This window comes from Hyalella azteca, unplaced genomic scaffold (genome assembly GCF_000764305.2).
Source record: "Hyalella azteca isolate HAZT.00-mixed unplaced genomic scaffold, Hazt_2.0.2 contig16927, whole genome shotgun sequence".
In the NCBI taxonomy this organism is placed as follows: Eukaryota; Metazoa; Arthropoda; class Malacostraca; order Amphipoda; family Hyalellidae; genus Hyalella; species Hyalella azteca.
This window is the reverse complement of record NW_025946732.1, coordinates 21561-34616: the sequence shown is the minus strand read 5'-3', so window position 1 is coordinate 34616 and position 13056 is coordinate 21561. Positions and strand designations below refer to the sequence as shown.

The following is a 13056-nucleotide window of genomic DNA, read 5'->3' as shown; positions in this document are numbered from 1 at the left end:
ACTGGCTAACGGAATGTGATCATTTTAAAGGGAGAACAAATATACGATCGAGTGATCTTTATCAACGGGCCGACGGAATGTTATCATTTACAAATAGGAGAACAAATGTTCGGTTGAATGATCGCGCTTAATTTGGCTCGATAGGTTGTGGGAAAAGACATGTCGGCTGCCGCATATCAAGCTTTGACCTCATCGAAGATTTAAAAAAGAATTTAAAATGGTGACAGATCAAGTCAATTGTGAAAACAACGAACATTGAAAAATTAAAATTCTTATTTGTTGTTAATCTAAATAAATATTCAATTTTGTTAGTTGAATTTGATGCCTAACCTACCATGACAGAGAATTCTGTGGATAAGTCATTTTTTGAGATACTTAAATTAATTAAATTTTACATCGCTACTCATGATTATAGTTGGAATGAAAGAACGATGGTGATTTGAGACTCGTTTAAATTTTCACAGTGTAGTAAATTCTGGCTCGCAAAATTGAATTTTGAAGTAGAAAATGTAAAATATCTAACGAGAGAGCTACTTGCATTACCGAACTGCACTCGTTATTTTGCCTTCACAATTGAGGGTATTAGTACGGGCCGCGCTATATACTATTAATATTCATTGAATTTTCATTATAATACAGCAGTGAGTGTGAGAGATTCCAACATTCCGACGCTTATGCATAATACTGTGTGTAGAATTATACAAAGATCACTAATATTTATTTAATAAGAATGTTCATACGAGGTCCTTAAAGTTGTTGTATTTAAAACTGTAAAGATATTTATCCATTGTTTAAGACTTAAACTTTGCATCATTGAGGAATACTTATATAAATAGTTATTGAACAATCGGATATTCTATGTCTCGTTCATAATCAAAAGTCTTCAGAAAGTGCAAATGTCCCTTGAGTGTGTACACTCACTGCGATGAGTGAGGCATTGTGCAAATATTGATGAACTTTTACCCAACGTGTGGGTAAATAATAAATAATAATAATCGTGGCCCAGCTGGGCCCTGCAAAATAGCGTATCATTGATGTGTCTGCACTCGTGCTATGGGTAAAACTTGTGTAAATATGATCCGTTTATTTATACGAGTGTAGGGCAAACAAGCGTGAGTGGTGACAGCTGTATTGTTGTATGCATATGTGTCAATACAGGCATATGTGTCAATACAGGCATATGTGTCAATACAGGCATATGTGTCAATACAGGCATTGATCCTTGTTGCCTACAAGAACGTGTATGAACGTAAGTGCGAGGTTTGTTTTGTTCAATGTGTAAACTAATGTGAACTCATTTGTAAATATCTACCAGCCCTTAATTCGAGGATTATAAGAAAAATCGTGTCCTTTGATCGTTGAGAGATTTTATCTAAAGCGTCCTGGTCTATAAAATGAATATTGCAGCTTTGGTCTTCTCTTATCCTTCTTTTATATTTATAAATTATTACATATAATAAAATTATAAAAAGGAAATAACGAGTCAACGAAATGGAAGTGATGACAAGAATAGAAGAAGATACATGAGACGAAAGAACAACTTAAATAGCAAGAACAGAAGTGATAATAGAAATAAATTTAGGATAACAGCAACAGGACATGAGTATAAATACATGTAAAAAGGTATAACAGGTGCCGCGGGATGATAAAGAATAGCAGCTGAAATAACATAAGTGGGACGTAATAAATACACAACGAGTAACAGTAAGAGGTATAACTACAGCAGAACGGTTAACGTGAGTAACAATGACAGAAGGAGGAATAACGCAAAGGAATAACGCTAGCAGGAATTGTGGGGTGGGAATTATTCAAGCAGGAATACAACGAGAAGGAATTGCGTGCGCAAAAATAATAACTGAAACAATAATACGTGCATGAATAAGATCACAGGTAAAACGTGAGTAAGAATAAATCACCTTACGTCTCACGAGCACGAACTTGCCAGAATATCAGCCAGTCGTGAACAGGAGCCGGAATTTGAGCCAGTGGTGAATCTGAGACGGAATTTGAGCCAGTCATGAATATGAGTCGGAATTTGAGCCAGTGGTGAATCTGAGACGGAATTTTGGAGAAGAGGTATTCCCTCTTCCCTCATGGGGAAGAAGAGGTATTCCCTCTTCCCTCATGGGGAAGAAGAGGTATTCCCTCTTCCCTCATGGGGAAGAAGAGGTATTCCTCTCTTCCCTGATAGGGAAGAAGAGGTATTCCCCTCTTCCTTCATGGGGAAGGTATTCTGTGGACGGGGAAAGTGAGAAATGCTGCTTCCTTTGGGCTGGAGAAAGGAAACTCCATGGGCTGGAACTGAAAAACCGAAATGGGCATGAGGAAGGAGGCTCCATGGATGCGGGAATTTAATCTCTATGGGGCTGGAGAAAGAAAGCCCCAAAATTTTGGAAAAAGGAATCTCAAAAAGGCTGGAGAATGGAGACTTTAAAGGTCTGGAAAATGGAAGTTTAAAAAGCAATTGGAGAAAGAAAGCACCTAAGATCTGGAGAAAGGAGGCTCCAACGGGATGATAGGAATTAATTATAAAGGGCTGGAGAAAGGAAGCTTCAAGAGGTTGGAGTAAGGAAGCTCAAAAGGGGCTGGAGGAAGGACGCTCCAAAGGGCTGGAGGAAGGACGCTCCAAAGGGCTGGAGAAAAGGAAGCTCCTAAGGAAGAGGAAGCCTCTGTACCCCAGATGGTGGAAGGGAGGAGGATGGCAGTTCCGTGGTTCGCACTCGGCAGCAAACGAGCTTCCAAATACCCATGCGAGTACAAGTACAATATAGTATTGCACTCTGTATATGCACTGCACTCGATATTTAGTTATAAGATCTTGTCCTCAAATGCAAGTTATTAACTGCAGTTTGATAAGTGGTGGTACACGCTCGAGTGATATGTGCGTTGATTACTCTCAATTCATTTTGATGCTAGAAGAAATATTGCGGTATACGATGTACGTAAACATTTAGATCAAAGAGGGTTTTTAAATAGCTTAAATGTACCGCCAGTGTTGGTACAGCTATCAGTGCAGTGGATCCACGTGACGCCGTGAAAAAGGAGATAGCGAGGATAATGAAGATATATATTTGAAAAATTATACTGTGAAGTCCGACATGAATAATTTTTGCCGAAAATTAATATACAGTGGTCATCCAAAAACAATGATCGGAAATCGTTCACAATCCATTCACAGTCACTTATAAACTCCAGTTAAAAATTCTAGAATTGTGCAACATTAAGAAACTGTTCTTTAATCCAACTCCGTTGGCAAGACCCTAATCTCGTCGCAAGTGCTAACGGCTTCAACGAAGTGATTCATAAATCTTTTCGTCACAACAGTCCCGCCGCCAACAATAAATAAATTCCATCAGCTTCTGGCGCGCGTGATCACCGACAAAAAGTCTGCTTTTTACTCGCACATCTGAACGCTTCAAAATCAAAATGATTTCTGCGGTTAAAATTGCCCTCTACTGAGTTATATTTACCAAACTGCGATGTAGGCTGCGTTGAGATTACTTTGTTTCGTGCCTTTCTCAAACCCACTTACCCGGTTGTCGGAAAAAAGTTTACAACACTCACCGTTCCGCAGTCCACCGAGTCGATAAAACCTGGAAGTATTTTTGTGTCAAGAGGGAATTACGGATCTTTACTTGCGCTTGGTTGCTTGTTGGCTTCTTATCGTAATTTTATTGCAGGATTTCCATTGTCGGCTTCGAGATGATTTGCAGCCAAGCTGCGAGATTTCCCGCCAGATTTGTAGGGGGAAAATATGCCGAACAAATGTTGCCAGAACGTTCGAGTTAATACGTCGTGAAAGAGAAGGATGATGTTGGATCTAACTAAAGGCACTCGATAAATTGGAATGGTAAAAGAAACTCTGGCGCTGAGTTTGCCCGAGTGTGTATATAGTTTTTATTGGGAGTTTGGCGTTTTGGAAAAGGAATCATTGAGTTTTTGTATTGGACGTTGAAGAAACTGCGTGTTTTCTCTCATTAATCAACAAGGCTTTGCATTTGTCAATGACAGTCTGAAGCCGAAAGAGAAGAAATAAAAAAGTTCACCATAAAAGTTAAGTGACGGAAAAAAATCTATTCCAAATTGGAGGGAAAATCAAGCTTTGATTCAAATGTAAAAAGTTTAAATTTGTAATCAAGATCCTATGCGAGTATAATATTGTAATATAAGTGAAATTGTGCATGAAGTGATAATTAGTAATATAATATGATATCCAATCAAAAAACCTTGATTTAGGCATGGTTTGATGAATTTGACAATTTTGTAAGCCTATCGCGTCTCTTTATGCATGCTCAGCTGCAGACAAGCTATTGAGAGAATTTTGCTGCCTGCTCATGGCATGCGTTGGCCAGACGTTTTATAGTTTCGTTTCAATTTCGACATCATCGACGGCTTCGAATTATCAATAATAATCATGAATCATTATATTTATACCAGAAATAACATTTGTGATTCAATATATATTGATGACGTTGAAATTGCAAATGAAGTGTATATATGGAACATAAACCTAGATGAGACCTAGAATGTATCAATATTTTCATTAGGAATAAAAGGGTATGTGCCTAAATGATGAAGAGTGAAACATTTTAATTAAATTTAGTATACTGCGAAACAAAGTAGATGGGAATATTTGCTGCTGTTGTTAGGAATGCCTTTTTTATATTATTTAGTCGCGCACCAATACTGCATGTGATGATCCGGCCATTCCTCCAATGGCCACGAAGCCTCACAAAAATCCTCCCGATAGATAAAAAAAACATACCGACTAAGCATCGGCCGTAACCCCAACATTAAAGTAATGAAACCTATCATCCGGTAAATACCTCATATGTTCTATGCACGACCTATTGGGTAGCGAAAGAGCCTCTTTGGGTCTCTTGGAGCCATCTGCGAACAATTTCCGAGTTGTCTTTTGGTGAGCGAAAATTTTCATTTGTTTGCACGAGTGCTGCGCTCGAGCGTCATTACTGAGTGTAATAAGGGCTCGACAATTGGACTCCTCCCAAAACTCCTCCTGGGCGATCATATCCTCGTGTTCTTCTAGTAAACATTTGAGTGATTCTACAAGCTGATGCGTTTTGTGTGTTTGCTTTTTCTGGATTTCGCAAAACAAGCTCCTCCTTTAGCCGCCGACTGAAGCCCGCCTCGAATACAGAGCAAAAGGCGAGAAAAAGAAAATTGATTTGCCTCAACCCTATGATGTTCCAGAGAGTGACTCCATGCTCTGCCTGGTTGGCCAACAGCTGCTTCAAGATTATGTAAAAGAAATTATTATCATAACTCCCAATCCAGAATATTCAATGTTCATACCAGCACTGAAAATTAAAGACGACATTTTCAAATGCAATATCCAGTATAATTTCTATATAATTCGGCCAATAGAGCCTTTGGCTCCAGGCGGAGCGTCACAAAGACTGGAGAGGCAGTCCAGTAAACCCCGCCCTGAAGCCGCGCCTCCAGAGGCCTGGAGTGCCGCTGGACTCTGGATGTGACTGCAAGTGAAGGTAGCTTCACGGCGCCCCTGACTCCTGAAGCGTCTCATTTATCTGAAGGCAACCGTAGAACTTCGTCGTCCACAGCTTCAGTGAATTAACGAATCACGTTCGGAAACAGTAGAACTGGAATTTATCTCACCCGCCGAGGTATCCGAGTTTTCTCTATTGCTAAATAGTAATTGATTTCTTTTGAATTTGAAGGATGTTGCAGTGAATTCTGAGTCATGAATCTCGATTAACACTTTCAATTCAATAAAAAGTAGCATTAACAATCACCAGAACTCCTAATCAATTTATTTATCGTATTACATCGTGAATTTCTTATCTAATTTAGGCACTTCAATAAAAAGAAAGTCCGGATATTTCAAGTTTCCGAAGCTGCATTTACATTTCGTTAGGATTGAAGTTAAATTTTAATTCTTTAATTTCAATTTATGAGCGAAGACAGAATTTATTTTGATGCCCAGCGGCAGAATAAATTGCGTACAAATATCATCAACGAAAACCAATGCGAAACAAAATTAGATATCAATAGTGAGGGTATCGGTCAATTTAACCATCGAAATGACTGATATTGCATCGAAAACACAACCGAACGAAAGCAAGAGCCGTGAAAACGAAAAATGCCCAGTGACATCAATACCAGAAGGACACAGTCGAGAAGTTCAGGACGAGGAGGACCAATTGGTCACTGGTAGGACAATTGATCCTATCTTGGGAGATCGTTGTACCCCTCTTGACCTCAGTCGCGTTGCAATCATGGAAGACGACTTTGCTACTAATGAAGTCATGACTCGTCAAGAGAAAGGATTTAAAGAATTTCCGTCAAAACTGCAGCACAATAAAACTGATGAGAAATCTTCAACTGGGAGCAACACCAAGAAATTCGACGAGATGACATCTCAACCAGATGAGAAATTACTTGCCGGGAAAGATGCGCAAAAGTTTAACATGTTTATGCATGAAAATGAAAAAATATTCTTTTCTGCAAAAGATTCGCTAAAACCCGACAAGTTCATACAACAAACAGATGAAAAATCGTTCGCTGGGGAGGATTTGAGCGACCGCAGAGAGGCTAAGCCACTTGAGGAATCTAAACTCAAGGAAATCGGCACTCGAGGGAATTACGCAAAATCGGTAGAAGGGGTGAGGCTGTTTCCAGGACTCATCATCACCCCAGGACAGGGGAGAGAATCACCTGACATCCTCGAGGATTCGGACATGAATAATCGTATCATTACCCCAGCCATAAACCCTTGTTTGGTGGATAATGAAGGCCCTATGATAACCGGTGGCGATCCAAAAACTCCCGAATCTCAGTGGAAATCACCGCCATCTTCCTTGAGATCGCCAAGCCACAGCTATTCAAGAAGCCGGTCAGCTTCCCCTCCTAATCACTTCCCGCGGCTGAACTTTGGTGGAAGTTTAAGTGTGGCGGGTGGTGGAAATGTGTGGTGGGGAGCACCTGAATCCACCATGATCCCTCACTCTGGGGGAATGCATCCTTCTGGGGGATTGCCGACCCTGTCGTCACCTGACCTTCTCAGGACTCTGCCAGACTTACATTCCTTTCCTGGACTCCCTGCTTTTTGTGAGTAAAATATTACTCGTGCTATTTATTACCAGTATGGATGAATATATAGTTGATAATTTTTTTAACCTTCAGAGATTCTTTAAACTTAAATAAAATTATAAGTCAAGTTCTTGAAAGTCACCAAGTAATTTCAGTGATTTAATTTTGCATTCATTCATGCACAAATTATTGGTATTGTGTAATTTTGATATTTATTGTATATATAATTATTCAGGGGGAAGCATGTTTCCATCACTCAAAAGTAACATTACATCAATCGGAACTCATTTTAAATCAAATATCACTATCACTTTATGTTGAAGATCATGATTTATTATTTATTTATATAAAGGCTTGTTTATAGCATACGTTATCTCCGTCACCTCGCTTGTTCGCGACTACAATTATCATTCACTTTTAAATTGGTCCTGCGCCAAATAGATGATGACCCAACTCATGCAGTTGAATAAACAATTTTTTGAAGTAAAATAAGCGGTTGCGTTCACCCTTAAATATTGTTTTTACCTTATTGATTGCTTTTATAATTGAATTGGGTTCATAAATTTTCTAACCAAATTTATGGTTCATTATATAATACAGTGAAAATTGTGAGAAATTAAATAAGATGAATTTCACTATTCTTTAATGAATACATGCGTGCAAATATTGTTAATCAATTTCTACGTTTAATGATTGTCGGCCAATTTCATCAGACACTTTTTCCTATAAATTAATTAGTCGACGGTATTGGCACATAAAAATTCAAATGCTTACCGCAACTCTAATCACCAGCCAAAAACATCTTTAGTTGTCAGCAAAAACATGTATTTACAGACTTTTCATTTTGATCTTGTCTAAATTCCCCCGAAAAAAAGCATCAAAGGTATCATTCCAGTAAACGTGAAACGAAATAAAAAAGAGTTTTTGCTTCAACCCAACGATTTGAAACTTCAAAAAATTAATTTCTACTGAAAAGTTTCCAAACAACCCAATCAAAGTTTCAAAATAGTGCAATTGGAATACCCTTGCCAGCCGCAAAAAGCGTCGTGGTCGGCACAACCACTTAATTGGTAGGAAGAGGCACCAACACGTGCTAGTGACACCCACTTCCAGTGATGGATCACCAACACGGCGGTCGTTAATTAACTAATGGTCACTCACTGGTAATTTGCTGACAAGCCGCTAAATAAATGACGGCCGATACAATTAGACGTGAATTAAGATCGTATTTATTGCAACTGTCATTCGTATGGCAGATCAGGCGTGCGGTGGAAACGCGTTGCGAATAAAATAAATTTGGCGTATACAAACGATGAGTTAAAGTGGAGACACGATAGAGCTTTAGTCGAGGTGAAATGTTCAATGAAACAAATGTAGAAAATAAGATGATGTAAATTAACATTAAAATATCTCATGCAAATAAATGATCAGATAAATGATCACTTACTACGATCGAAAAATAGGCAAGGCAAATTATAGGTTATTCCTCGCTGGACGTGACTTAGATAAAGATAAATTTCCTGTTTAGGTTGTGTGGTATTTTCAACTCGAGTGCGTATCGGTAGAAAAACAATCCAATTGAAAGCCCTAAAGCTTCTTTATTACAGATGAAAAATAAAATTTCAAGCCCACGAGACGAGTCATAGCGATATCTATTACGAATAAATTGAGATTTAAATCCAGTTCTGTATTCTTAAAGAGAACAAATCTTTGTGTCAAAATGTGTGGAAACGCTGCTAGCGCCATTGGTGATCCAGCAGTCTAAGACGGTTATGTAAAGTTTTAGTACGGCGCGATTTGTTATTGTCATAAGCTGGTAGCAGGTTAGCTCGGTGGTGTCTGGGAGGTAGTGATTGATATGCTCCTGGTTAACTGGCATTGCTAATGTGAGGTTTTGCGTGAAATGCAGCAGGAATTAACCGGCATTTGTAGGGAGGCTGTGTGTGATATAATACAAATTTATGGTGATGGTAAATAGAGCGGCAGGGTAACATCACTTTTCTTACTAACCTTCGTTCAATTCCAATCCCTACGGCATATAATAAAAACAAATATTTGCATAACATGCAATAATGCTGAGTTATGATTTTTATAACCCGTTTAAGCCACAATCATTTCGTACACAAAATTTCATCCAAATTTAGAATTTTTAATAATACGGTAATACGCGCATTTAAATCTCGTGTACATGACGACTAAGCCAGTCTCCGTCGCCATCACAGACTTGATCTCTAACAAAAGAATACCTCAGTAGTCATCAAATGCCTCATTCGACAAAAAGGCACAAGGCACATTTAACACTAGCTCGCTCATAAATTTGAAGTCCATAGAAATTTCGGGTTAAAAAGGAAATTATTTTCAAAAATAATAAACGTGAAGGGGTGTAGATGAGTTTATTGTAACACATTTTAATTCTTTATGATGACAAAACTTAAAAAAAATATTAATAGATTAATCAAAAGTAATTGTGGAACTTGCATGGGAGATGAACAGAAAATTGACGACAACTGAACGTAGAATGAGTAGAGAGTAAACTATATATGGATGGAACGTGTATGAGAAATGCATCGGAAATGAATGGGTATGGTCTGTATGAACTAGATATGACTGAGCGATACAACAATAATAGGTGAGCAATTTGTACAGTATGTATATTTTTCCAACGAGTGATCTCTTAATGTGTGGATCATGACTGCGTTACCGCACTCAACAACGAAGGTAACGAAAGTTACGGTACCTATAAATCTATCAAAAAAGCTTCACACAATAACAGGCAACCTAAAACTTTAAAACATAACTAAGATAATTAAATCCAGAGCCAAAATAAAATTATGTGAGTACAGTCTTTCAAAAGCTACTTGGTTTCACAAAAAATTATGTTGATTTTCAAGATAGCAAATTTGGAACATAACGAGACGAGTAGAGAGATACGACAACGAACGACATCTGACATTGAAAAAAATAGATAAAAAGAACGCTTTCCCTAATTTTATTGTTTGACCAACAAATAAAAGACTTGTTTGCAACTAAAGAGAACGTTATCATCAACTTTTTACACATTTCAAGCCAAAAAAATACTCTTTAAACAGAAGCATCGTGGCAGAAAACCCGCTCCCAAAAAGTGTCTTTATCATTAAATTTTAAATGAACAGACCTCACATCACCAGCAGGCAATAAACACCCCAGTCGAGTTGAAGACACGTGTTGGTATCATTAAACGTTATCACAAGGAACATTACCACATTAACATCCGTGTCTGTGAAAGCCTCAATACAGAAGACCAGCACTTAACCCCACACGCATCAAGAGGTGCGAGTCCAGCTCGCCCTAATAATTGGTCCGTGAAAAACAGCTGTCGCGCTTGACATCTTTCCCTCACTTCCAGAGTGCTGTAATGAAGGCCAACTTGAAAGCCTCTACTTTCTAAGATAAATAAAAAGTTGGCAGCGTTAAGTTAATTGTGTGTATTCAAGTTCATTCTGGATAATTACGCGCAGAACAAAAGTCGTGAAAAATTGAAAGGCAACTTTCATGTTGTCATTCACAGTTGAAAACAGATTAACTGAAGAAGACAACAAGCTATTGAAAATATCAAGCTTCTCGAAATTGAAGCCTCGGAGAACTTCATAATATTGAGTTTTTCCATCATGACAGACAAAGTGGGTATAAAAACTATTACTTTCTTAAAATATATATTTCAAAATCGTTCAATTAAAATTAAATGAAGTCTTCGTAACTCGGTTAACAAAACTGGAGTTTCGTTGTCCACTCGTCAGCAACACAAAAACTAATATTATTTTGGAATATCAACATAATTTAGGTATATGTAGTTTTTTTACTCAGTCACTAGAACTGTGTTTGTTAACGAATCAGTAATACAAAAACCATTATTCTCCTGGAATAAAACACAATAATTTGAACAAATGTAGTTCTCGTAACTCGGTCACCAGAATTGGTTTTGTTTCATAACTTATCAGTAATACAAAAACTATTATTATCCTAGAATATAAACACAATAATTCAAACAAATGTAGTTCTCGTAACTCGGTCACCAGAATTGTTTGTTGTTAACTTATCAGTAACACAAAAACTATTATTATCCTAGAATATAAAGACAATAATTTGAACAAATGTAGTTCTCGTAACTCGGTCACCAGAACCAGAGTTCAGTTCGGTGTGGGCGCGCGGTGACCGCTCGTCCCTTGACGCGTTCCACAACTCATCAAAAGAAAGGCAATTGTGTTGAGCTCAGTAGTGTTTAGGACGCCCTGGTGCTGGATGAATGGTTTCGGTAGGATGAGTTAAAGACACTTATTGCTCTGGTAATTGGGGCTGTTGTGAGGTGTTCTAAGTCTCATAATTACCAGGCCCGGGCCCGCAGCCGCAACAAAAACTTTTGTCCAACTTTACTGGTCGCGTGTCCCAAATGTCGATACGTTGGTGAGTGTTGTCACATTGTCCGCTTATACGATCAAAAATCAGAAGCACGTGTTACTATTTGTTCGTGGGTATAAATGCAATCAAATTAGTGAACAAAATGTTAAAAACGTTTGATTTAGGAAAAAAAATTCTTAGAAGCACGTGTTACGATATGTTCATGGGTATAAATGCAATAAAATTATTGAACAAAATGTTGAAAACGATTGATTAAAAAAAATTATTTCAAATAGATTTTGCAAGGAAGTATTTCAGTTTTAATATCTGCAGACACGAAAGTCAACTGAATCTTTCTATACAAAATTAAAATTTCAACAAAACCAACACAAATTTTCCCATGCACTCTAACTCGTGCTTATTTCTGTAGGCACCAAGATGCCCAAATGAGGAAAGTATAATATTTTGCTGAAGCATTCAGCATTTAGTTAATTAAATTCAAAGTTAACTCATTTAATTCAGCATTTATTGCAATGTAAAGTTCACGACTATATGGGGCGTCCCACAAAAATGTCCACTCTCTTCAATTAATTATATCCCGGTTTTATTAAAATAACATTTTTAATTTTCTTTTTCCCAAATGTAGAAATTATTCTTTTTTATTTTCGAATATTTATGGGATTTTAAATGTGTTCAATAACACTTCAGACTGATCCAATTACTGAGGAGAGTAGAAAAAATACTTGTTCAGAAGAATTTTTATTTTCATGGTTATTTTTTATAACGAAAAACCTAAACAACTTAAATTTATAAATCATTGTCTTCAGCATAGTTTATTTTACAATAACGTAATGTATATCATTTTACATGCTCTCCATTTTTTTCAAGACAATTAGTACATCTATTCACCATTAAACGAAAATATTTGCAAATTATTTCACCGAATAAATATGCGGAAAATTTGCATATTTATTATAATTAAATTTCAAATTGGTAATAAATCCAGAGCGATTGAAAAGTTTTGTGTTTAAGTCCAACCAAGATTTGAGAAAGCCTCATGATCTTGTAATGCAAAATTGAATTTCAGATTCTCTTAATATCCCAAGTAAAAAATTTTACAGTGCCTGCCTCTAACAACACAAAAACCATCATACATTGTAATGACTAACAAATATAATTAAAATAATTTAAATTCACCACTATTGCCACACCGTTACAAAATGTTCGTAAAATGTGACGTGAAGAATTTTAATCACGAAGAAATGCTATATGTAAGTTTCATTATTGAGTTTCATTATCGAATAAGTTTCATTATCGAGTGAATTTTATTTCTAAGATGAATTGTTGTGTTGGTTGCAGTGGCGCGAAGGCGACGGCGCGACGCCCGGCAGCGGCGGCAGCGCACAACCTTCACGTCGGAGCAAACGTTGCGGCTCGAGATGGAGTATCACCGCAACGAGTACATCTCGCGGTGCGTGTCTCTGCTGTGCATGAGTCAGAGATGGAGTATCACCGCAACGAGTACATCTTGCGGTGCGTGTCTCTGCTGTGCATGAGTCAGAGATGGAGTATCACCGCAACGAGTACATCTCGCGGTGCGTGTCTCTGCTG

The 13056-nt window shown here is 37.6% G+C and overlaps 1 protein-coding gene across 1 annotated transcript; it reads left to right on the top strand.

Annotated features, from left to right (window-relative positions):
* Nucleotides 1–5912: 5912 nt before the first annotated feature.
* Nucleotides 5913–13001, top strand: LOC125179363. The gene is made up of 2 exons (XM_047885107.1): nucleotides 5913–7089; nucleotides 12805–13001. Exons 1-2 carry the CDS (start codon nucleotides 6063–6065, stop codon nucleotides 12999–13001), a joined length of 1224 nt encoding a protein of 407 aa, XP_047741063.1. The 5' UTR covers nucleotides 5913–6062.
* Nucleotides 13002–13056: the final 55 nt, after the last annotated feature.